General features: G+C 46.0%; 1 protein-coding gene across 21 annotated transcripts in view; it reads left to right on the top strand.

Moving 5' to 3' along the window:
• Positions 1 to 8,611: 8,611 nt before the first annotated feature.
• Positions 8,612 to 25,381, top strand: part of LRRFIP1 (LRR binding FLII interacting protein 1) — an 813,895-nt gene continuing 797,125 nt past the window's right edge. For 8 of the 21 annotated variants that reach the window (XM_069615958.1, XM_069615967.1, XM_069615964.1 and 5 more), the window contains exon 1: positions 8,620 to 8,929. In XM_069615958.1, the coding sequence (XP_069472059.1) occupies positions 8,840 to 8,929 (90 nt within the window). In that variant the 5' untranslated portion in view covers positions 8,620 to 8,839. Of the gene's footprint in view, positions 8,930 to 25,381 lie in introns of all 21 variants that reach the window. The other 13 variants (XM_069615978.1, XM_069615965.1, XM_069615968.1 and 10 more) reach the window with 7 other exon arrangements.

The raw sequence follows: 25,381 nt of genomic DNA, 5'->3' as shown, positions 1-25,381 counted from the left end.
AGAGTCAACGATGTCCATGCTGGCAATCCGCTTAAATGGACGTACATACACTTCTACTTTCCGTGCAGCTAAAGCAACATCTCCCGTTAAGTGGAGGTTACTAAGGAATTTCCTTGAATTAGCTTTATTCATTTTTCCTGCATGTTTTGCCTCCTCTTCCTGTCTTTGTGGTAAGGGGGACAACTGTTGCTAATGGCACAACAGTGGAGTTAGCAGCATGGGCTTGATCCGATGTTTTTGCAGATGTCAGATGCTCATGGAATATTGCCAAGTCTCCCACAGCACCTGACAGTTCAGTCACTGAGCTATGAATCATTTCCAGGTTAACTTTCACATCACTGAATTGGAGGGTGTGTGTGGCCAGTTCCAAAAGCACATTATTTTACAGAGTTGACAAGGAGCTCAGCACCATATTCAAGACAGATATCTCAGGAGCGGTTAATTTGACCTGGTTATCCAGGTCTCTGAGTGTATGATGCAAGGTCTGTTGCGTCACTATGGGACTGGCCACTGAACCTTCGGAAGGGAAGCAGATAGACCTATTTGGATGTTTCATTAGAAAAGTGGGAAGGTCCTCAATCTCAACTGGAGCATTGAGATCCGCTGGCCTCCTAGTTTCAATATCCTAACTCGAGACCTGACCCACCTGCGATCCTAATTCCAAAAGACGCTGGTCGCTGATGGAATTCTGGTGTGTATTGATAACATCACCCCCTGTCCTAGAAATACACAGTGGCCTCAAATCCGTACTAGTGGAAGGCCCAACTGTCCTGAAATAATCAGACATTAGTTTCTTGCTGACACGTTTGTGAGGTATATCCTACTCACTCGTGGCATCGTCATGTGAACCTGGAGGTCTCATAACTTGGAAGGATGTTTAAATAGAAATATATAAGAGCCACTCTTGCATGTCATATGGTGTGGCCACTTCCCCCATACTGCTCCTCAAGACCTTTTTAGATGGTGATTTTGGTAGTATATCCGGGGAGAAGCTCACCGCCAAATAAAGGTGTCTCAGCATTAACTCTGATAATAGCTCTAGGTGAGCAGTCATTAATGGCAATAAATACAGCTGCAAGCCCCTCTGGGGACGGCAGCTGAACAGTGTTTGCAATAATGGGCGTTTGTCGAAGAGTATGAATCTTGATATTACCAACTGCCTTTACAGTGCTGTTAAATGCTGGCCCAATGTCAAATTCCGCCATCTCCAGCATACCATTGCACAACTGGTCAGCGTGTGAGAGGCCTTCTTTCGTTATGTTTGTGCCTGTTGAGAGGGTTTGCAGTATTGCGCGATCCAGGCCATGATTCCGAAATGGAGACAAAGTTGAAACAAACACTCTTGTGTAGTCTGACTTGGTTCAGTTCGACAGGCCTCTCGCATCCCCAATGCCAATGATTCATTAATCTGCATCTGTACCTCATCTGCACCCAGGCTGTCCTACCCGCAACACAGTTGCGTCTCAAATTAGAGTTCCTCATTATTCATTTAGACCTGGTGTCCTCGGCGTGTCACTAGACAGAAAAGAAACACAAGTGCAATGAGCCAGTAAAAGCAACTTAAGTAATACTCAGGTACTCACTGCAAAAGTCGGGCGGCAACAATTCGTGTCTGACCACTGGCCCAGACCCTGACACTGACACACTTGGCTAACACTTTGCGCGGTGAACAGGTATTTGCAATCCGCTAGGGGGGGGCCGAGCCGGGCAGGTCACAAGCTCCAAGCAGCAGGGCAAATTAAAGGCACAGGTCTCAAATGCTTAAATGTTCTGTTTCAACAGTAAAACACAGTGATCTCCAAATCTTCAAGAAGCTCAATATACACAGTGAAAAGCAGAGCTCGAGCCGACACCGACACACTTGGCTAACACTTCGGACAACATTCACACAGCAAACACACGACCATTCACTGGAGAACCCATCATCATATACTCACTCGTAACACAAGCATACATGCATCCATACACATATTTCAATAATAAATTAATATAAACATACCTTCTGCCCCAGTCCTGAAGTTTCCTCCCCAGTGCTCCAACTCCTGCGTAGCATGAACTGGACTCAGGAAGCAAGAGCTCCCTGGTTCCTGCACATGCACGCAGGTGCCTGAACATGGGTGATGAAATGCCCCGGGGGCACAAAGGCAACCCCGGACACATACAGACATGCAGTTCCCCAGCCAGCATTTCCAATGAGCTATGCAAGGCTGGAGAAGCAAAATGCATTTGGAAGTTGAGTCAGCCCAGGAGTGCTCCCTAAGCTGGAAAAAGGAGGAGGCGAGGGGGCTGGTGGGTCAACACCCCCTCCCCCATTGTGGACGAGGTGCCACTGCTTATACCACAACCCCTTCATCCTAAAACATCACACTCCCTGCACTACTCCGTTTCTAGATCATGCTCTACTGTCCTTTTCCCTGGGTTATGTTTTTACCTTACCTGCATCATCTGGTTTTACAGCCACATCCTCTCACCTATTATTTAGGACACTGGTCGTCCACTCTGTAAATCAATGTTCAAATGTTTTGTATGCATTTTTGTGGCAACAAAGCATTGTTTTTTTCTGTATTTTTCATTAAATAAATAAACATGTGCCACTTGCGGTCTTAATTACTTCTGGGGCATTATCATCCCATCATTTGCATCCTTGTCACTTGCGGTCTTAATAACTTGTAGGCAACGTCTGACGTCAACCCCAGGCAAAGTTCTTCTCGGTTAAAACCTATGAGAGGTAGTCTTTACTTCCCGTAACTGTCTTTTCACTCAGATACACCATATGCAGCATAGGCCAGGCACTGTTTCAGTTCTAAAGGAGTCCAACTTTCCTTATGGGTGAGAGTACCTCAGCACCAGTCCAGCCTCTCCTTGGCTGGAGGTTTATCATAGCAGCTGCCAGCTGTGGGATCCTTCAGTCTCAGCTAGGAACGACAAGTAACTCTGCTTTATGTGACAGAAGAAAAACAGAGTTAGTTAATGACAAACTAAAATTCATATCTCACCCCATCCTGACCTCATCTTACCCTTCAACTCCTTCTTTTGGGGTGGGGGGTGAAACTGTCCCTGTCCCAAGCCCAAAAAAGGCTTTGCTAGTGACTGAAGGGATTTTTAAAACCCCATCCCAGAAGTTATTCTCCCAGAATGCTGTGCACCAACACACCTAAATCCTATTCCTATCTCCACTCCAGCAGGAGCTGAGCTGCCTCGTGGCCAGATGAGCAACCCACTCCTAGGAGAACGTTTAATGTTGGGAAATGTAGTTCGGGCAAGGAGGGGCCGGCCGGCGTGAGTGAGGCGGGAAGTGACTTCAGGGAAGGGGTGAAGCAGTTTCCCAATGTATAAGGATGAGTAAAGATTTGTTCCACAATCCTCTGTCTCTGTGCCTTTATCCTGCAGCATCGCGGCAACCATCCCAGTAGCTCCACGGCGCATTCCCAGTAGTTGGGAATCCACATTGACGACGAAGGCCTAAAACCTAGGAATAGTAAGACAGTTGGCGTTGCCAAGTCTCATGGGTCTGGTTTAGGTTCTTCTATTAAACCTATCCATGATGTAGCTAGGGGCCGCATTATTTAGTGCTTTGTGGATGAGTGATACAGTTTTTATAAAGATTTTATTCTGAGTTGAGAGCCAGTTATTTTGGCGCCTAGTTGCTTTCTTGTGTCTCACCAGGTGGCAGCCATACTCACAAGTGGGGAGGCCTTTCACGTGTCACGGCAGGCAAAGGAACTGCCTTGTCACGGCCACGGTACTGTCCAGTGCTGATAGCCTCCGAGCGGCAGGCAAACAGGTACAAGGGGAAAGCTGCTGTGTCCCAGATCTGGGGTAAAGAAGGCCCCAAAGACCTCAGATAGCAGCTGAGATGTAGGTCCTAGACATCGCAGCCACCATTCTGGTAACTCCACCAGCACAAACACCACACAGGGTGTAAGAGTCACTTGCAGTTCAGCTACCAGGGTTATTTGATGTGTCAGACATGAGCAACATGGGACCGAGGTGGGCGTGGTGGATCTGAGACTTCCACCTATATGTGAGGACCACAGGGCCCATGGAAGATGTCTGGCAGCAGTACTTATTGAAACTAGCAGCAGGTCCTGCTGCAGGGAACATTATTGACAAACTGCCAGACGACTCCATTGACACCATTCAAGGTTTGAAGGAAGAGCTAGCCGCATATTTCACAACGCATACGTTGATTATGAGAGGCACCTGTTTCACAGCACAAAACAGATGAAAGGGGAGACCATTGATGCATTTTTAAAGCGGTTGCGCATTAAAATGAAACACTGTGACTTTAATAACTATTCAAATACTGGGGCTCTGAGATCCCAAATCATAGCGGGATGTGAATGGCAGGCCTTCAGGAGAAGATTGTTACAAAAATCATGGACACTGGAGGAAATTAAAATGTTGGCAAGAGATGAGTTGGCTGTAGGTTCACAAGTAGAGGCTTTTGGACCTTCAAAAGGGTCACAGATACACTCTCAGGCTATGCACAATCTACAAGGGACACAAATGGCACAAGGAGAACAGTTCTGCTACAGGGGTGGCTGTGAGTTTCCTTATGACAACACATGCCCGGCAATTGGCAGAGATGCTCCTTATGTGGACAGGAGAATCGCCTTCGATCTATATGCTGGTTGCCAGAGAAAAGAGGGAAAGGGGCCACCAGCAGGCCTAGGACGAAGACCTCACTAATTGCGTCACAGGCATCTCAAATGGCTGCTCAAATACATTTCAAACAGAAGGAAGGTGGAAGATTGACCAGGCGTCAGGTGACGAGAAAGCAAGAAGAGAGTGGACAGAGAGAAGGAAATAGCAAGTGGCCTCGTCACATCCAGAGCGTCGCTCAAGGCGATGTTGATACCTGGTAGAACAATCTCTGTCTGGTCACAGAACCGAGTTCCGAGAAGAAAAGTAGAACAAAGCAGAAAAGGGTATCTGTATGTGCTGAGCAACAAAACAGTGACTGAGCTCAGCCTCAAACTACTGATTAGCCTGAATGAGTGGCAGACGGAATTCCTCATAGACACCAGCACCACAGTGAATGTCATCAGCAAACATACAGGCTCCCAGACTGCGCCCATCAAGGGTGGACATACATACATATGGATCCAAAACCCTACTAATGTGGCTGGAGCAGTTTGTGGCAAGATGCAGATACAAAACACAAACTAAGAAAATCCCGGTTCAAGTGATATCTAGCCCTACAGAATGTGGCTGCATCCTACGTTTCAGGACAGCAATGGACATAGACCTCATCCATGTTCTGTACAAGCTGATGGTCCACAAATACATTGACACGGTAGACAGGCTTGGTCAATTATTTCCATCTTTATTAAAGGGCATGGGAAAACTGTGCAACCGACAAATCAAACTTCACATTGATAAGTATGTTCAACCTGTGGTGCAGCAAGTAAAGAAAGAACTCCACAAATTACTGGAGCATGACATTATTGAACCAGCAGTGGGCCCCACACCTTTGGTGTTCGCCATCGTATCGGTTCCAAAAGAAGGCTCAGATGCCATTTGTTTGTGTGTGGATTTGTGGAGACCCAATCAGGCCATCAAAACAGAGAGACACTTGGCCTCACGCATCACTGATATGGTCCACTTCCTGAACGGGCGAAAGTATTATCTAAACATGATCTAAGCAAGGGATTCCACCAATTGGTCTGGAGTCCCGAAAGTAGATACATCATGACTTTTGTAACCCACCTGGGACTATACAGATATAAAAGACTAAGCTTTGGAGCATCATCAGCGACACAGATCTGTCAAGCCGAGATTCATAACATCATAATGCACATTCCGAACAGTATAAATGACAGTGACAACATTTTAGTGTTCGGGCAACGATGCAGAAAAACACAATGACACGTTGTCCAGAGTTTGCATGGCATTAGAAGTGGCCAACCTCATGCTGAACAGAGAAAAGTGTGAATTCTGCAAGGGAATACTGTTTTTGGGCACATTTACTCTGAAAATGGCTTTATTCCGGATTCCGACAAGGTAAATGCAATCAATGAGACGCCACCTCCATCAAACTTCTCACAACTCAGATCTTTCCTGGGGCTGGCAAGCTATTGTACGCGATACATAAAGGACTTTGCCACCATCAGCGAGCCACTACAAGCTCTCACAGAACAGCACACCACATTCAAATGGTTGACAGAATGTCAACAGGCATTCACAGCCATCAGAAGTCGCATAGCACAGGCTGAGAACATGGAATATTTTGACGCAGACAGAGAAAACTGAGTTGACAGTGGATGCAAGCCAGGTGGGTCTAGGTGCGATTTTGGCCCAGAAAGACAAGGACAACTCCACCCCGAGGCACGTGGTCTCATATGGCAGCAGGAGCCTATCCAAAACAGGGCAAGCCTATTCGCAGGCTGAAAAAGAGAGTCTGGGGGTCGTCTGGGCCTGCAAACATTTTTGTTTATTTCTCTACAGGAAACCATTTACAATCATAACCAATCATCAAGCTATACTCTTCCTGTATGGCAACCCGCAGGCAAAAATGCTACCCTGCATCGTGAGATAGGGCTTGCAGCTACAGGACTATGCATTCAACATTATTCAGAGGCTGTTGAAGCAAGAATATCCGGCAGACTTTCTCTCCTTGAAAGACTAAAATCAGGCAGATGGAGGAGGGCAAAAGAGAGAAGTCGCCTTGAATCAGATGATGTCAGGAAGGACGTGGAGAGCTTGTTACAAGTGAAGGATCAGCTGGCCATATCAGAGGAGAACCTGCTGCTAAAAGGTAACAAAATCATCGTGCCCACTCTTCTGATGAGGAAGGTGGCAGAGATAGCACATGAGGGCCACAGGGGAATCATCTTACCCAAGAGGATGTTGAGACAGAAGGTACGGTTCCCTAAGCTTGACTCAATGGTGGAGTATCTGCTCAGAGAGTGCCCCATGTGCTGCCTCGCCACACCTAACAAACACCATGAACCGCTAAACATGTCAGAACTTCTGAATGGAGTATGGGAGGTGGTAGCTGCTGACTTCTTTGGTCTTATCGAAGGGGGGAAATATGTACTCGCGGATGAGCATTGGCGGTTTCCAGAAGCACAATTAGTATTGTCTACAGCAGCCCATCACGTCATCCCAGTACTGGAACGCATCGTCACGGCTTACGGCATTCCAAGATAGGTGAAGACAGACAATGGACCCCCATTTACAACCCAGGACTTAAAGGCCTTTGGCGAGTACATGGCGTTTTCAGCACAGGAAAATAGCCCCACTATTCCCACAAGCTGATGAAATGATCGAATGCTTCATGGTTAATCTAAAACAAACACTACAAATACCCCACCTGACAGGGCAACCGTATGAACAAGTACTGCATCAGTTATTACAAGATTGCCGGAGCACACCACGCAGCTCTACAGGAAAATGCCCTGCAGAAGTCAGGTTTGGACCAAACATTTGCACTCGATTACCAAACCATCAGAGTGAGGCTAGCAAATATGTAGGTGATGAGGACCTGAGGAAAAGAGATAAAAATGCCAAATAAAAGATGAAAACCTACGCCGACACCAGGAGGCAAGCTAAGGATGGCTCATTGGAAGAAGGGGAGACGGTTGTGGTTAAGCAACCCCAAGTTACATCACTGCAAAAAAAGAATCCATGATCACGGCAGAAGGGGATCATCGGCAAGTGACAAGGAATTTGTCACACTTGAAAAGACTGCCAATGGGTGATCAGCAAATGAGGGGCGGCCCACGTGAGAGGGAAATCATGTATTCATCAGATGAATCCTACCAGAGGGATGGCGAGGACTCTGACGGGGAAGAGCAGAGTGACCCAACGTTCAATGCCCAACCTAAACTCTCAAGAGGTGAAATACCAGCGACCTCAACGGGCGAGGATAAGACTTTGAAGACTCATCGAAGAAATAGAGTAACAAGATGGTGTAAATCTTTATTTGGGGGGTGTAATGTTGGGAAATGTAGTTTGGGGGACGTGGGGCGGGCCGGCAGAAGCAGGGCGGGATGTGATGACAGGCAAGGGGTGCAGCAGTTGCCTGATGTATGTGGATGAGTAAATATGAGTTGCACAATATCCTTCATCCCTGAGTCTTTATCCTGCAGCAGCGCTGCGGCGCGCCCAGTAGCTCCACGGCGCGTGCCCAGTAGTTGGGACTCCATAGAGTGGTGCTTTTTTAACACATACATTTATTTATTTCAATTTATTTCCTCTGTCCCTCTTATTTTTTGCAAATGGTGGCATGCATATAATAACTAAACTATTAAAGTCCTAAATTTGCAATGACGGCACTCTGGCATTAAAATACTGGTCCAAATTGTAACCACTTGAGCTGTATTGAACTACAAGCATAATTTAAAGGGTTAAGCACTATGTACATATTCACGTTCAGAAAAAAACACGAGTGCTGCTGCTGGTCGGTCCCACCAAATTAGTTACTTGAATAAGGGTATATTGACAAATGCATGTATCCGTACACATGCCAATAAAACATGTTCTCTTTTTTGATTGGTTGGTCTTTGGATTGGGCGTGGTATTTGCGTTCGGCGTTTGGGGTGGTCGTCGGTCTGGTTGGGATTCGTTGATGACTTGTCTCAGGTTGGAGAGGCTGGGCTATGTTTTTGGAGGGTGGCTGGTTGGTCGGTGAGAATGTCGCCGTGTGGGGGCGTGGTGGTCAGAGGAGGGGTGACAGGCGGGCACACGGGGCGTGAGGGTGGTCTGGGGGGGCGGCACGCAAGCAAGGCCCCTCCCCTTGTCGGCCTCTCCTCCCAGGGATCGCAGTGACAGTGCGGCCGGCTCCTTTGCTTTTTACCCGGATTGCCCGTGCACTGTTCCTTCCCCCAGCCCAATGGAGGCCCCCGGTCCCGGCGGCAGGAAGCGGCTCCCGCAGCGGCTGTTGGGCGCCGAGGACGAGGCCTTGAACCAGATAGCACGTGAGGTGAGATTCGGGGAGCCTTTTGAAAATGGGGTGGGACGGAATAGGGGAGAGAAGCCTTCGGGGAGGTGGGGCGAGCTGGGGGTAAGAATAGAGGAGAGGGGTGCATTCTTGGAGCGGCTGCAGGTTATACCGATGGGCATTCGCTGTGTCTGGGGATATAAAATGCTTGCATTACGAATGTGTGATTGGGGGAGGGGGACTACGCTCGGATTCTACCAACCCACTTACCTCAGCTGTCACTTCCAGCCTAGCCTCTTCCTGATGCCACCAGAGACACGCGCTGCCTCCCCACCCCCAAACAAGCCCTATAACGGACCACGACTGAAGCTTATTTTGCTTCTCCCTGTGCAGCTCTGCCTGGGAGCCCTGCATACCTACACGGCAGCCCTTACCACGCGACCTACTCCCCTACAGACCCCTCCTGATCCCACAGACCTCTGCTGACTAAGCACTGCCCCTTGCCCCTCAAATGAACCATAGCTCTTACGCCCAATCCGACTTCTATTGCCTCTGCGCCCCCCGATTTACTACTGCCCCAGTAAGGTGTCAGCGAGGGCAGTAGTATCTTGCCAGTTCAGTTCTAGATTAACTGCTGTCAATACATAACTCTTCTGTGTCCACTATAACGCCCTTACCCTACAAGACCCCCCCTTATATTCTCATCTGACCCGAATCCACTGTTCTCTATACTCCTATACCTTCTGTCGCCCCCCCCTTATCTGATACCTGCTGCTTATGCACCCCCAACTATGGGACCCTTCAGTTTGCCCTTAGAGAATCCTTCTATTTAGTCAAGACCCTTCCCCCGTTCCTACAGGATCCTTCTGAGTACCCTCAATACATGCACAACCTTTCTTTTGATTATATAATAACGGTGAAGGGTATATTAACTCTGTAATAACCGTTCCCTTGTGTATCATATCAGTAGTATGATGCATGGCTCTATTAGTATCCATGTGTATTCACTCCGTAATTACGGCCCCTGTGAGTAAGCACCCTAAAATGAAAGGGAACCATGCATGGCTTCTATTTTGACCCCTGGCTTGTTTGTCCGGCCCACAGGTGCCTGATGTCTGGGGGTGGGGACGTTTCCTCTTGAAATCTTCACCCATCCCTGGGCCATGGACCTGTGGCTTGCTTTTGAAGCGTGTTTGATGATGTTGGGTTCGAGAGTCTGTTGATGGTGGTGTCTGGGGTTCGAGAGTCTGTTGATGGTGGTGTCTGAAGTTAGCTGGACCCCTCAAGCTCAGTCAGATGGATTTAGAACGTTTGTAAACATTGTTGGTTCAAGTGAAGGGTTAGGGCATGTGGCACAGCCGGTGCTGCTGCTGAGTTTGTAAACCATTAGATTGCTCTCTGCTTAGTGTGCAAGGGGGCTCTGCGTGGACACAAGTTGTATAGCTATGCCCAGTGCCACACTATTAAACTGATTGTCTCACTTAAAGTTACCAGTGTTCACATGCGAAAGCTCCATCTAAAACAATCTAAAAATCTATATCAATGTGTGCGTCTTCCACATAGATGCTCTTATAGACAAGTTCTTGTTTTGTGTAACCATTTCTAGTTTTAATGTATGTTCAGCATCTGAGGGCAAATCAAGGCGACGAGTGTTTCAACGTATTCGGTCTTTATCAAGGCTCTATAAATGGCTAATCAGTCTATGAACGCGACTGCTTATCAACTCGCAATACTTTCATGACTTCTGAAATCGGAACAGATAGGATGCCATGAGCAACACGCTATACAGTTCAGAGTAGCCATTCATAGAACCTTGATAAAGACCGAATGGGTTGAAACACGTGCTGGCTTGACCTTGGATGCTTGAAAAATAATAAACCTACAAGTGGTTACACAAAATAACTCTTGTCTAGAAGAGCATTTATGTGGAACACGTGCTCATCAATATATTTTTTGATACTGTTATTGATGAGGCGTGGGGGGCGCACGTGACCACGGTTGCTGTAACTGCCGGGCTATTATGCAAGTCTGTGCAATACTCGTCCTTGGCACTTAATTTTAAGTAAGACTGTTTAGAATAGGGGGTGCGTATGTGAACGTATGTCTAATTTATTTACGTCGTGATTAAGGAAGGTGATTAAGGGTACAGACATCCTTCGCTCAGCACCCCTTAGGGTTGACATCCCTTCCGAGTGGAAGTATGCACTTTGGGGGCCCTGTGTAGACATCTATCTTGCCAGTCAGTGGCCGCTCCGGTCCTAGAACCTTTTTGGGCCTCTGGTACATTCACACCTGGAAAGTAACGTCTTCTGTCCCACAGAGCTTAAAAGAAGGATGGGTAAATGTACAACAAAACTGCTCCCCTTAAATGCCAATCTGGTTTTCCCAATTCGTTCACAGCTTTGGTATTTGGGACTTGATTGACAGACTAGTCTCCTCCCGTGCTAGTTCTCTCTTTTCTATGATGGAAGTGTTTGCCAGACTTGGGTTTCAGCTGCATCAACGTATGCCCTACATGCCCTGTAAATGGGTTGTCCTTCTTTTTTTGGGTGAAAACTCAGTGGCCATCTTCAAAACCTTTTTCTTTCTTACCTTCTCTGCTGGATAGTGGAACATTTGTGAGGACAAGAGATGGTCTCCTGTGTCAGGAGCCAGCGGCAAAATGGAGCATGGGAACCATTGCTCTGTGGTAGGTTGGAGCACAGAGCAAAATCACACTGCAAGAACATTGGATGTTGGTGGTCGGTGTAAAATGCAGGGCCCTCTCTCAACCAAACAAAAAGGGAAAGGATAAAAAATGCACAACTATAGGACCTACCAAGCGGATCTATGAGGAGGACCAAAGCGTTGATGGCTCAGCAGAAGACAGATTATCTTGAGCAATTTTTCTAGTTGCTAAGAAGTCCTAAAAAGGTGCCAAAATCACCACGAAACAGGAGTCTCAACATTGGCATGTGGAGCACAGCAGTATCTGTGTACAATGTGACATAGTACCTCTTACTGAATAAGTAGGTGGGTAATGGATCAATGCCCGGGACTCTACGGTGGTGATCGGGCATGTGTTAGATGTTGTCTAGAGAAGTCTGCTGGACCATGTGATGTTTTGTAGTGATGGAATACCTGTATGTACTGTCATTGCCTCAGCAGGTTTTACAGCACAGCATTTGAGCCCGCTCATGCATTGTTACTCAGGCCCCACGGGAGGATTCCAGATCCTCGTTTTGGGATATACTTGTTTTGCTGGGAGGGCAAAGTCTGTTTGATAATAGTGTTCTATTATCACCTACCAAATGCAGTGCGTTTGTTAACCTCAACACAGTGGTTGCTAGTGATTTTTTCCCCCGAGAGGGAAGTAAATATGTCCCCGTAATGCGTATGGGGGGCCGAGCATGGCAAAGCAGCATAAACCATCAAAGTGGGAGCTCATGGTGTGAGGGATTCTTCCCAAAGAGGTTTTTATTTTTATAAATAATGTATTAAAAATGTGTATTTTGCAATGATGCAGTTTCTTTGTGACATTTTAGTAAAAAGCGATACAATTTACAGTTCATTTTGTAATGTAACACAAGAAACGATTCAATAGGTTTCAGGTCAGCAAAGTTGCATGGGAGCATTTTAGGAAACGTGTGCCCATGATATATGCTGCATTGCCACAGTAAGCACACACTCATGTTGGCTATGCCCGATATTGCTATTGTCAGAAGACGTTTTCAGGCTGGTTCTGTTACTTTTGCAGTCATGCGAACACTCCCGTTGTCTTAGCCCAATAATGTCTGTACTGGAGTATACACTTTTGTCTGCTTTAAGCAATATTTCCTCCATTGCCACTTGCAGAAGACTTTTTCATGCTGGCTGTGCCTTTAATTGCCAGTAAGTAAACTATCATGTTGGCTTTGCTCAGTAATGCCAATATTGTCACTGTTAACACACATGTGTGCTGCCTTTGCCCAATCATCTCAGGACTCTCTCTGGAAAGACACGTTTGTAATCGCTGTGCACAATAATGCAATTACTGCCGCAGTACAAAAAAAAACATTTGCATTGTCTTTGCATAATAATGTCAATAGCCACACTACACATACCTTTGCATGCTGGCTGTGCCATTTTATTCAAGTTGTGACACTATAAATACACATTTTTTTCGCTTGGCCCAATAATATCGGTACTGCAACTGTAATATGTTCTGTTAGTATCACTTGTATAGAGCACTGTGACCCGGAGGTATCCTGGCGTTGAAAAGGACTACAATCCGCAGGGACAAGGAGGAAGTGGAGGGAATTTACAAGGGGGGGGGGGGGGAAGGAAGGTTTTCGAGGATTTCCACAATCGGACATAAACACGACAACATACAGTTGTCATGTTGGTTTTGAAAAAATAATGCTAGTACAGCAATTGTAAGAACACACTTGTCACAACTTTGTCCAATAAAGCAGTTTCTGCCACTACGTGCTCTGAAGCACTTGTGTACGAGCACGATAGAAATAAAATATCAATGTCAATATCACTTTAAGTACACACTTGTTTTGTTGGGTTTAATAATGCAGCTATTGACACTGTTATGAGTGTGGCGGTCCGGAATTAAGGGTGCCGGCACCCATTCCGGACTGCCACATTACAAGTCTACGTGCGGGGGCCGATGCAGGTTTGACCTGCCCGGCACAATGGCAACAGAGGTTTCACGGAAACATTGTTCTATGGGGTTCCATGGGAATGGGGATTAACATTTACTGGCGCCTGACCTCCCGATCCGCCAGGACTTGTAATGTCCCGGTGGCACCAGGAAGTCAGGCGCCGGTAAAGTGTTGCGAGTCCAGCAGCAACCCACTGGAAGCACTGTCGGGGTTACCCCTGGACTCGTAATGAGGCCCACTGTCCTTTGGTGTGAAGAGCAGGGAATAACCATTGTAGATGGTTTCAGTGAGAAAAATAACCTGCGATAAAAGCAGATCCATGTACCCGCCCATTTGTCATTCAGCCAACTTCCAATGGATGCCAGGATTTACACACAAATAAACAGAGCATTCAGACTACATGCATGCAGTTTGCTCGCACATTCATAAACACACAAAATCCCTCACCTGCATACAAATACCCACACACCATTTTCTTACCGGTAGCTGCTCCACCGGACACATCAGAACTCCACTCAGCTCTCCTGGGGGGTCTGCTCTGGGGGGTCTGTCAAGACATCTCCCTTAGATATGGTTCTTGCGCATGCAGGATCTCCAACATTTAATCGTTCTTAAAGGCCATTCATTTCGGGATGCCCCACTACGATATAGGATATGCAGTACCCTAGCCAGTGTGCCCAATGGGCCATGAAACACTTGCAGGGCCAAATGCTCCATTGGGCATGCATTGGCTGGGGCACGGGCACTTCCAAGTGCAAATGGAAGCCAGGTGTTCCCACACCACCTGCTGGCTGGCTCATGAGTGCTCTCTCAGAAGCCCACTGCATTGAGGGAGGGTTCGGGTTTTACTCGGGATACCCTCTGTCCCATTATGGACAATCCGCACCAGCTCAGCCATAGATAATAGCCAGACCCACGAAGGTTCAAGCATTTGACCCACACATTGCTTCTCTTTATTTTATAATTCTCTAACATTTAACGTAACTGAAACAAAATGCCTCTTCATCAGACAGTCATAGATGGTACATTCTTCGCTAGGCATAAAACAATATCTGATCCTAGCAATTGGGGCACAACCCCTTGGCAGTTCATAATATCCTCCCTCCTTCCCATTCATGCATGGATTTACATTTCATGCAGTATCTGCAGGCTCAACATTTGCAGACCTCACGAGCTATTGGTGAGTGATAATTCACTTTTGGAGAGTAAGAAATGGTGTGCATGTGGAGGACTGATTAAGAGCAACATTTAATGTCTGGCTATTAGCTTGCAGCTTCAAATGTGCTTTCCTGCAATCCACATTCAGCAGAGGTTTATGTTATGTAATGCTAAGGTATTAAGCTGTTATGCTGCGCCAAATCACCAACTATAGTACTTACAGAGTGCCTAGGTATGCCTATGGAGTGGTGCACTGTGTTCCCACCTGAGGTATCCAGACCGTAGTCTGCTGAAGGAAAGACAATGAGAAAGGGGGGATGCAGCAGGGGAGGAATGTTTTGTGATACAATGGGTGCATGTCAGAACTGTATTAGCTCTGTCGCCCAAACTACCCACTGCCCACTCCACCCTGAGTTCTTGTTCCAACATTGTTTCTATCTGTAATTTTTCGATATATGTCCCTTTCTATGCCTGTCTCGGTTATTCTTAACTGCACTTCCAGGAAGTGTAGGTATGGTTCTCCTATCTCTATATAGTGAATTTGATCCAAGAGTGAATCTCATTGTAATAGTTTAAGAAATCCTCAATTGGAGTTGAGTACCTGACCGTCTGCCAATGTCAATATACCTCTTCTAAATGATCAGATTTTGTGACCAATTGAAATTGTCCAGAAGGTATCTTTTCTCAAAGTAGTACATGAAGATATTGGCATGCGCCGGTGCCATCACAGAGCCTATCGATGTACCTGAAATGTGGGTATAGTATTTGTTGTCATATCTGAAGTAGCTGTTGTGAAGGATGATATATAGAGGTTCAATGACAAACTGTCTGTTGGCCCTCACTGTGTCATCTCTGAGGATGAGCCATTCAACTGTTTGTAGACATTCTTGATGAGGTACAGATGTGTATATAGGTTACTAAAATCTACTTCAAAGAGGATACACGTAGTGGGAAGAGATTCAAAACCTTCGAATGAATTAAGAAAGAGTGTGGGGTGTCTCAAGTATTTGTCGATGCGTTGGACTAAGGGTTGCAAAACGTTATCTATTTAAATGGCTAAAGGATCGAAGACGCTCTCAATACCCGATTACAATTGGGCTAAAGGGTGGTTTGGTAGCAGGTTTGTGGATCTTTGGCAAGGCATAAAATACCTGAGTTACTGGAAACGCCTTAGTTTTTATTGAGATCCATCCACTCTCTTCTGGGATTTCAAGAGTATTTTTAATGAGATCCTTGATATCTATCAGTGGATCCCCATCTAGTCTCAAGTACAAGCCTTCATCTGACGAGCGATTCAACACCTGGTATGGTAACACCCAAGAGTCCATCACAACAATAGCTCCCCCTTTATCAGCAGGTTTAATAATCAAGCTTTCATCTCTAGATAGATTCTGAATTCGTTTCAATTGATTTTACTAGGGAATTTGTTTGTATAATTAACTTTATTCATTTGTTTAATCACTTGTATTTCAAACATATTCAGGCTCTATTTTTGATCGTGGGATTGAAGGTACTCTTGGGACGCAGTTCCAATAAGTCAAAAGACACAGACTCCCTCTCAATCGGGGGTTGTAGTTTGAAAAACATTTTGAGATGCATTTTTCTCAAAGGATTGCTAAAGTTAACCTCAGCAAACAGTGTAGGGTTGAATGTTGGTACAAAAGAAAGACTCATGTTTAATAGTTTAATAAGCTAAGTTGTTCACTCAATGTTTTATTGTAAATATTACCAACTATGTTTGCATCAGTGTTAATTTTACTCTTAACCTTAGGGGTCTTTTTCCACTTCTTGTCTTCTTTTTGGATCTATAAAAGGAACCTGTGTCAAAATTGGTGTAACAGATGGATGGGGCTGTTGAAGCAGAGACAGTATTGTCTATTGGATCTCTATCACCAGTGGTAGATGTAGTGGGGAATAAGTTCACCTGTAGTACCTGTACTGCCTCTGGAGTTACTGTCTTCACTCTTATCACCAGAGTTATATTTCCTGTTTTGTCTAATGGAATTTCGAGTATCAGCTACTCCAAATTTCTGTGAATAATACTCTTTCCAATTGTACACAATATCTCTCATGTAGTCTACAGTGTCCCTTCTAAACTTGCATACCTTTCCGTGTTCTATATCCTTCTGATATGAAGACAGTTTGTGGTTAATATCTTATAGTATCTTGTGGAGTTCATCAGAGCTTTTAAATTCACAAAGTTGGATTTTAAGTTCTGTGACTTCACTGGCAATGCAACACTCTTCAATGGCTAGTAGGATGCGATCGAGTGTGCACTTATTTAGGATCTGGTCCCACTTCTTTACAAACTCGACACTACCTTTACAAAATGTCGGTCATAAATAAACTTTTAAATCTCGCGGGATGGGATTTTGCTTTGTAGAATGCCACTAAAGTGGACGCATGGAGCTTCTCTGAGATCTCTAATAAGTCTCTAAAGTTTGTGGATTAATTTACTGGGATTACCAACCGTGTCTAATGCGTGTTCAACGTGGGATATTAGTGACAAACTTTTGAGGCCTCCTCCGCGGAGAAGGCTAAGGCTCTTGTATATCTATCTATCTATCTACCTACCTACCTGTGAGGTCATTAATCCTAGAAAAGTACATTTTTGATAAGTGGGTGCACTGCACTGATATGTGTCACACCTGGAAGGGGTAAAACAAATACAATGTACAGAAGATGGTTTAAGTGCACACCTAGCATACAGCAATTGATGTTTATAACAAATCAAAATAAGATAGCTAGGGTGCAGGGGAGGTAAGTTATTATTTTAATCTCCGCTATAATTGCCCGGTCTTTTGCGGATGTACATTCATTGTCAAATCTGCACACCTTATTTTCAGCATAGCAAATATTCCCTCATATAGTTAACTATTCCAGCCTTCACTGAAATACGTTTGCGACTAAGGCTTCCCAAATGACATAAATGTTGGTCTCCCATTCATGTTTCCAAGGAACAATATAGTGTCCTCCTGTTTCGGTTTGATTGAAAAAGCCACATTGCTCAGTGAGTCGGGCCTACGTTGCCAATTATTCATCTCCACTTCTCCTCTCCGCCGTCCTGTAAAGTGGTCCTATAACACAATATTATTGGACTATGATCAGGCATTGTAAGTGGTAAAATCACACAGTCCATAATCCTATCCCTTGTATATCAAAAAATGATTTATTCATGACAGTATATAAGATTGTATTCAAATCCCTACCTGCTGCCCAAGTATCCTCGAGCGCACCTTGCCATGATGCAAACAAGGTTTAATAAAAAATCAGTGTTGTCGTAATAATGCCCATACACGTTTACCAATGAAAATATTTCTGGTGAGTGATGATAATAACAATTTCTTAACATTGTTTCCTTCAGCGTTGCCAGCACCATGCTCTGTTTCGACCAGGTGCGGTCCTGGATGTTCCATGACTTAATCTAAATTAGATTTGTCATTCGTTAACTGTGCTTACATGTCAAAGCCCAACGCACATGTACCGGTAGAGTCTGCTTTGCACAGAGATAGCTGAAGTTAGTGATTTAATCTAAAGGTCTATATTTTCAGGCATTCTTGACTAAGCTGAGAGTAACTCAGCAGGCTCCCTCCGATCTGTGCCATGCTGGCTGTCCCTTTTCCGTGGCTGCTATGGGAGCCACCCACTGCCATTGTGCAGCTGCTGCAGGGCGTGACAGCAGTCTCCTGATTCTTACTATTTCTCTGGAGGCTACATGTGTGTGGGAGGCATGGTCAGCAGCCTTCAACAGATGCAAGGTAGATGCGAGGTAAAACTGGGCCCACATTTTCAATAACTGTATTATATTTGGCCTTGGGTTGGTGAAAAATTGTGCCATAGGAGTCCCCTTCTCGGAGCACTGTGCAGCATGTTGTGGTTAAGGCCAGTAGCAAATATTGAGCGATCATCCTTTTGTGGACATCTTCTAGGGCACTATATAACTTCTGGCTGATTCCATTTGGTTTGGGCGCTGACGCATCAGAATCTCTGGGCTAGTACCTACCAACTCTGGCTTTTTTAGTGTGCACCAGCATTCAGGGCCGAAATGAGAGAGTGATTTTGTGCAACAGTTTGCTCACGCCACATCTGCCAAATATGTTAGTCTATTGGCTAACCCTCTTTCCTATCTCCCAAACCCCCACCCCCAAAACTTTTCTCCTACTTTCTGTAAGGAACTCATGGTGGCAACAGTAAAGACAGACACAAGTGATCACAGTTTAAGGGTGTTTATTAAACTGTCTAGGTAGGTTGGGAAAACGCCTACTCTAAACCTAAATCTAAGACGAGAGCAAGCTAATAATAAGGCAGTCCCAGTGACGTCTTGTCAAAGAAAAGGGCCTATACTAAAGAAAAACTATTGCCAATCCTTACAACTAAATACAAAAAGAGTGTGGGATAGTGTTCACAAGAAAGAAAGAAAGAAAGAAGTGTTCACAAATGATAAGTCAGAATGTGGTAGCCGGGGGTCTCCCTTCCCCATGTTATGAGCACGGAATAAGGCGGACTCTTGAACAAAGCACACTCTTAAGCTTTCCCAGCATGAGAAGAAAGTTCCGTTCTCAGGCATCAGAATCTCTGGTGGTTGTCTCTTGTTCGACAAAAAAATCTCTTGCCTCTGGGGACCTGGTGTTCAAAATAATAAAGAAAAAGTTCCTTTCTGTATGCACGTTGCGTGATGCTTTTTCACTCCTGGGTCCCCCTCTTCTGGGCTCAGATCTACAAACAGTTCCTAGCGATATCCGGACCTTCGGTGGTTAACTCTCTTGCTTCCGAGGGCCTGATAGGTTCAAAATAACAAACAAAAGTTCCTTTCTGATTGTACTCAGCGGGATAATTCTTTACCACTGGGACCCCTCTTCCAGGCTCGGACCCCTCTCGAATCTCAGCCTCCCTCCGTCGGGTTCACTATGGCTTGTATGCAAACGTGTCAGTGGGTGTTAGCTTTTCAACCTGGGATCCCACTCTTCCGGGCTCAGACCCCTCCCCCCCTCGAATAGCAGCCTCCCCCTTTCAGGTTCACTACGGCTCTCATTCAAACGCTTTCTCCTTTTTCATTCACTAATCTTTGGGGTGACTGCTTTTCACCCTTGGATCCACCTCTTACAGGCACAGACCCTTCTTGAATGTTAGCCTCCCTCTGTCGGTTCACTATGTCTTGGTGTCCAAAACAATTTCACCTTTCCCATTCACAAGTCTAAATGTCTTTTTAAACAGTTCACTTTGGACATCCTTCAGTCGGGTTCACTCTTGCCAGTCTCGCAGTTCTTTCTCTTTTCTCAACATGCGGGATTCATCTCCATTAGCTTTCCAATTACGTGCAGGTCAAAGACTTTTGACTGTACAGGGGGTTTTGCTAGACCCCTGTATGACCACTTTGACCGTTTCCTTGTTTCTCTTCTAAAGCCATCTGGTATTGGTAGTTTCATCAAAAGGGGGATCCAACTGAGTCTTTGGAATGAGCACCCACGTGGTCCCGGACACCTCTGCAGCAGGTTTTCCCTTAATGCTAATAGTTCTTCGAATGTTCCTTAATTTGCCCTTTGCGACTTTCATTCAACACAGTTCGGTTTCTTATGGGCTCACCCCTCGACTCACTGGCTGTGATGAACCATTTGGCTTTTCTTGTCTCTTGAGTCAAGGCCGGTACCACTGTAGCAAGCATCTCTCCCTGCTCTGACTATCAGTGTAGGCATGCGCCGTGTACCGTTGACATCTGCGGCAACACACGCTGGCTATTGTTCGCAGTCTTATGCTTCCTTCCACAGAGGCTTTGCGGGTCTGAGTCGGAAAGGGCAAGGTCGCTTCTCTCCTTGTCGCCCCCTCGGTTCTCACTGCCTTTCTCCTCTTCTTGATCTGCCGTGCTTGGATAGCTGTCTTGTTGTGCGGTCTGCCTTGCTCGTTGTGTGCTCTCATGCTCCACCTTTTATCCATGTAGGGCTAAGGAAAGGGCCGTCACGTATGTGTGGTTCTGGTCAATAGCCTGACCCTTGTGTCGGGACATATCAGGTAAACGGTTCTAGTGTTAGTCTGTTGTCTTTTGTGGTGTAAGAAAGTATGTGTGTCGGAAAAGGGTGGGGGGTAGAGTGGCTGAGGATCCTACATGGTAGGCTGGGGAAAGGTGTTATTAGAAGGGGGGGATACCGCGTCCCACCCATTGGTGTCCCACCTCCACTCCCCGAGGACCCCTCATCCAGGTGATCCTCCCGCACTGGTAGACCCCCAGGAACTGGATCCAATAGCGATGGCTGTGTCCTGGCCACCTGGATGACAGATCCCGGGGACTAGTAAGTGAGACACCTTCAGGTTTCTCACATTTCCTACAGACTACGTTTGGCAACTGACTAATCAACTTCTGGGCAGCAGTGGTCCAGGGATGAATATCGGTTTCTAAATCCTCAATCAGCCCCACACCTCTAGTACACCAGAAGGGATCCGAACAGATTGTGTTTCCAATGAAATTATAACCCTCCTTGTCCAATTTTGGTAACGTGGACGGAACGGCAGGCTTATCTACGAAAGGTTGTGGATCATTGGTTAGTTGCAACACAGCGAAAATACAATTATTACCCAATGATAAAAGGTACTGTCCAGTCAAGGCTGTATAAAAAATATCAACTTTATTATTATCACAACAACCAGTTCTAGCAAACTACGAAATACAGCCCACCCTGTAAAGGAATGCAGAGGACAGATGGTTTGAAAGAAGGAAAAGAGATGCACTCTCGATACTGACAGGAGGGTAGTCGGTATAGTAAATAATCGCAGTAGTTGAAGGATACTTGGGTCCAACACCAAGGGAGCAATGGGTCATGAAATGTCACTAGGGACCTTCAGAGAAGGACCAGGGGCAACAGAACCACAATGTACCTTGTGCTGTAGGAGTTCTTGGTGCTCGACAGGGTTAAGTCAGTTTCAGGGCACTTTGCAGCTTCTGTAACAGAGTTCAAGATGGGAGGCTGCTGCAGGTATCGGGCAGCAGGCAGTTCAGCGAGAGAAGCTTGAAGGACGGCTGCAGGCTGGCCTACATGGCGGTTCGGGGTCAGGAATCGTCTTGGTGCTGGTCGGCAGTTCTGAAGCACTGGTCGAGGCATCTCGGACGGCTTTAGCGACTGCAGCGAAACAGTAAGCAGTTAAGTCGGTTGCAGCTCGAGGGGCTCAACTGGCTCGAAAATGTCCTTTTAAAGTGGATGTTGGTGGATGCTCGTCTATGCACTCCTCCTACCTTCTTCACTGGGCTTGTGTCATCCTTTAAGGCAGACAGACCAAAGCTGAGGAGAGTGTTGCAGGCAGCGGCCTTGTCCTTGGTTTGGTTCAGAGACTCTGTGGCACTTCCTACCTAGGAAGCTTGCCGCAGAGCCTAGCAGGGCACGCTGTGTGCTGGCTGGGGACCGGTTTTGGAGCTGCTGGAGGGTCTTCTAGATTCGGTATCTCCCTCTGTTCCCTGGGAGATGTTTAGGGGAGGGATCTTGCTTCCCTCTTGGGAAGTCCTGGCCTTCCTTCACTGGCGTAAGATTTAAGGCAGACTGTACCTTCAGCCAGGGTCAATGATGAATTCTTCTTTCTGCTTCGGGTGAAGCCTTCAGATCTGCCAAAAGAGGGGCTCAGCCCTTTTTTAAAGCCAAATGGACCACAGGGACTGGTGTAGGCTAAGCCTACCTCAATGAACCAATCCTGGGTCCCCACCAACAATCTTCTGTATGCGTGAGGTCATAACCAGAGTGCTTTGCAACAGAAAAGGTAAAGGTTGAAAACATGTAATGCTAAATCCCACCCATCTTTCTGTCCGTTGTGGATCAAAGGGTCCCTCTGGTTAATGGAGCTCTCGGTAGTTTCTGATTAAAGCGGCAGGTCTCCCTTGAAGCTGCGGTGAGACCCAACTTTTTGGCTCCGTCAATCCACATACCTTCTGAATGGCATCTCCCTGCGGGGATGACTACTGTAAACACGCAGTGCCAGGCATGACATTTTACAGTCAATACTGCAGGCGGGAGCTGGCATCAGGTTGACACAGTGCATATGAAATCATGTTGGGGTTTCCTGTTTCCTTTGTTAGCCTCTGAAGCCAGGCCCCATGTGGGCCTGTTTGAATTAAACTGAGTATGTGAATGCTGCCACCAGCTACAGGGCTCAAAGGCGGATCCATGGAGCCTTTGTTAGTTAATTAGGCTGGCCATGGCAGGTGCAAGGTTTGGCCCTCCTCCTTCTGAGATGAGAGGTGTACTCCTGGCTGTCATAACCCAACTAAATATGACAGGGGGATGCGCCTGTAGGCTGTGTCCACCCAGGGTACACGGGTCTATTTGTATGTCATGCGGTGAGCATAGGAAAATGTGTGGGGTTTAGCCCCACACATTTTCCGAAGGTTGATCTACCATCATTCAATTTCATTTAAAATTTCAAAAAAGCCCATACGAGTGCACACCCACTATGCGGATTGTCGAATTCTTTACAGCGGCAGCCTTACAAGGCCACAATGCACTACCTTTCAGAAAAGGCTCAGGTGCCGTAAGGCCGCTACAGTGGATATGGGCCCACTATATATATTCCATAACATACGTTTTGTGTCATTTTAAAATGCCATCAATAATGGTATGTTTTCCCTAGCTTTTGGGGAAGGTTTTCTGATCCCACTGTTCTTTAGACATGATTTGCAGTCTTACAGTTCTCTTCTCTTCACTACCTCTTCTAAAAACAGACATTAAAGGGGTCAAACTCTTATATTATTTTTTTGTTCTTCCTATCTGATTCCTTGTTTGCAGTTGTGGCTGCCGGGACCTCTAGAGTTTGTGGGGTGATTGCTTCATTTTGAGATTGCACGTGGGCACTGTGCTTGTGCAGGGGGTTTGCTTATGGACTCAGTATCTCTGGTGTGGTGGTTCCTTATCGGTCCAATGGTGTCTCATGGAGGATGAATTGAATTTCTCCTAAACAGATGGTGTTTTTGGTCTGGGGCTTTGCTGAAGAGCTCCTCCTGCCTCTTGTAAGGGATGGATGACCCCATGACACCTTTTCTGTTGAGGGGTTGCTGGTGAGCAGAGGAGGGCAAGAATGGAGGAGGAGTTTGGTGGCAAAGTGATGAGCACCTGCCCAGCACACCCGCTCCTTCCAAGATGCCACACTGCGCTCTCGGACACTTGCATTGGTTCAGGTCCACACAGTTTAATCCGAGATAATGTATTGGGCAGTTTAACAGTTTTTATGCTATCCAGAAGGGAATATATCAGTGTTCCTCTTGTGAGAGTATCTAGACCTGAGGGTTTTCTCACCGTTTCGTGTTTTGAGAAAGTCAATCCCAGTAGATTTAAATTGTGCTCTTCTGCCTCTGCAGTCAGACATCCAGACACCCCTTTACCCATGTCCTACTTAAATATACCTGGTGGCAGCACAGGCCGCCCTTTGCTAATCAGACTGCATTGTTTTTTTTGTTTTTTTTTGTCAATGTTGCTTTGAAAGTAAATGTGAACTATCTTAAAAACGAAATTTGGTAGGAAAAAAAATGGGGGGGGTGAAACTGGTGTGGGGGCTGGACGTGCATGTGCTGGGCTGGATGTAGGTGGAGGGGAGAAAGTGGAAGTCCATTGGGAATCCTTTAAAGCATAGGGAAGGTGTATATGTAAGCATAAGCATGTAGGTAAATAAAAAAAAAAGCTATCTGCATTTGGAAAGAAAATGCATTGATCCGCGAAAGTAATGTGTTGGGTATTTTATCATCCGCCTGTAAACGGCATGTTTATTGCCACGACTGGTTGTAAATGCAGCCTTTACTTATTAATGCTGCAGCGCGTTTGGCCAGGAAAGCACTTGGGCTGCTGGGTGGAGGGGCCGGGAGGGGGGGAGGGGCGGGGGTCTTCTTTCCGCCTCTTCCCTACCAGGCGCTTCTCTAATCCGGTGCATTGCGATTTCTTTCAATGGGAAGTGGAAGGCGGCAAGTCCCTCACCGAGGGGTGCTTTTGGTGTCCAAGCACACAGTGATAAATTGTCAGTTGGGCTGTTGGAGAATGTGGCGATGAGCTGTCCCCCTGTGCTCGCCCGCCTACTGCTCTTATATTGTTTTAATGGTCCACAGCACTTTGTCAATACATTAAAAATGCATTTACCTGCCGCCATCTCTACGATTGATAATGGTGTGCTGCTGTAAAGTGCAACATGTCGTTTGTGTTAGAAATGCCCTTCTTGCTCGGAGAACCTCTTTCCTGTAGTTTGACTGGCAGGTTCTTATTCCGAGCTTGGTGGCCTAGCCCCGTCCAGGGAGTCACAAGGCTCAGTTTTGTCTTGTTTGTTCAGTGGTAACAAAGAAAATCCACGTTTTTATACCTTTTTATTGCACCTCAGGAAAATATGATGCGTAAGATGCATAAGTTTCCGAAGTACCATTGACTTCTTCATGAGATGGTGTTTGTAATAATATGAGCAATGAAATAAACATACACAGAGCTGGACATATCTTTTACATAGAAAAAAACGTATTTCACATACTCCTTTGGCTGCAGGAGTAGAGCCTACAATCTATAGTAAACGGGGATGATAAGCCGAGGGTCATTTCCAAGGAATCCCCTTCACGGTATCCAGTGATTTTACTGAAAAAACATTTAGATAGATTTTTTACTGAATAAAAACCATCGGAAAACATTTAATATAAATAAAAAAATAAAATATATATGGGTCGGTAAGGGGGTTACCTCCGGTGGGGAAGGGTTTGGGATGG

This window comes from Ambystoma mexicanum, chromosome 9 (assembly GCF_040938575.1).
Source record: "Ambystoma mexicanum isolate Mex_15411 chromosome 9, UKY_AmexF1_1, whole genome shotgun sequence".
NCBI classification, from domain to species: Eukaryota; Metazoa; Chordata; class Amphibia; order Caudata; family Ambystomatidae; genus Ambystoma; species Ambystoma mexicanum.
This window is presented reverse-complemented; position numbering and strand designations above follow the sequence as displayed.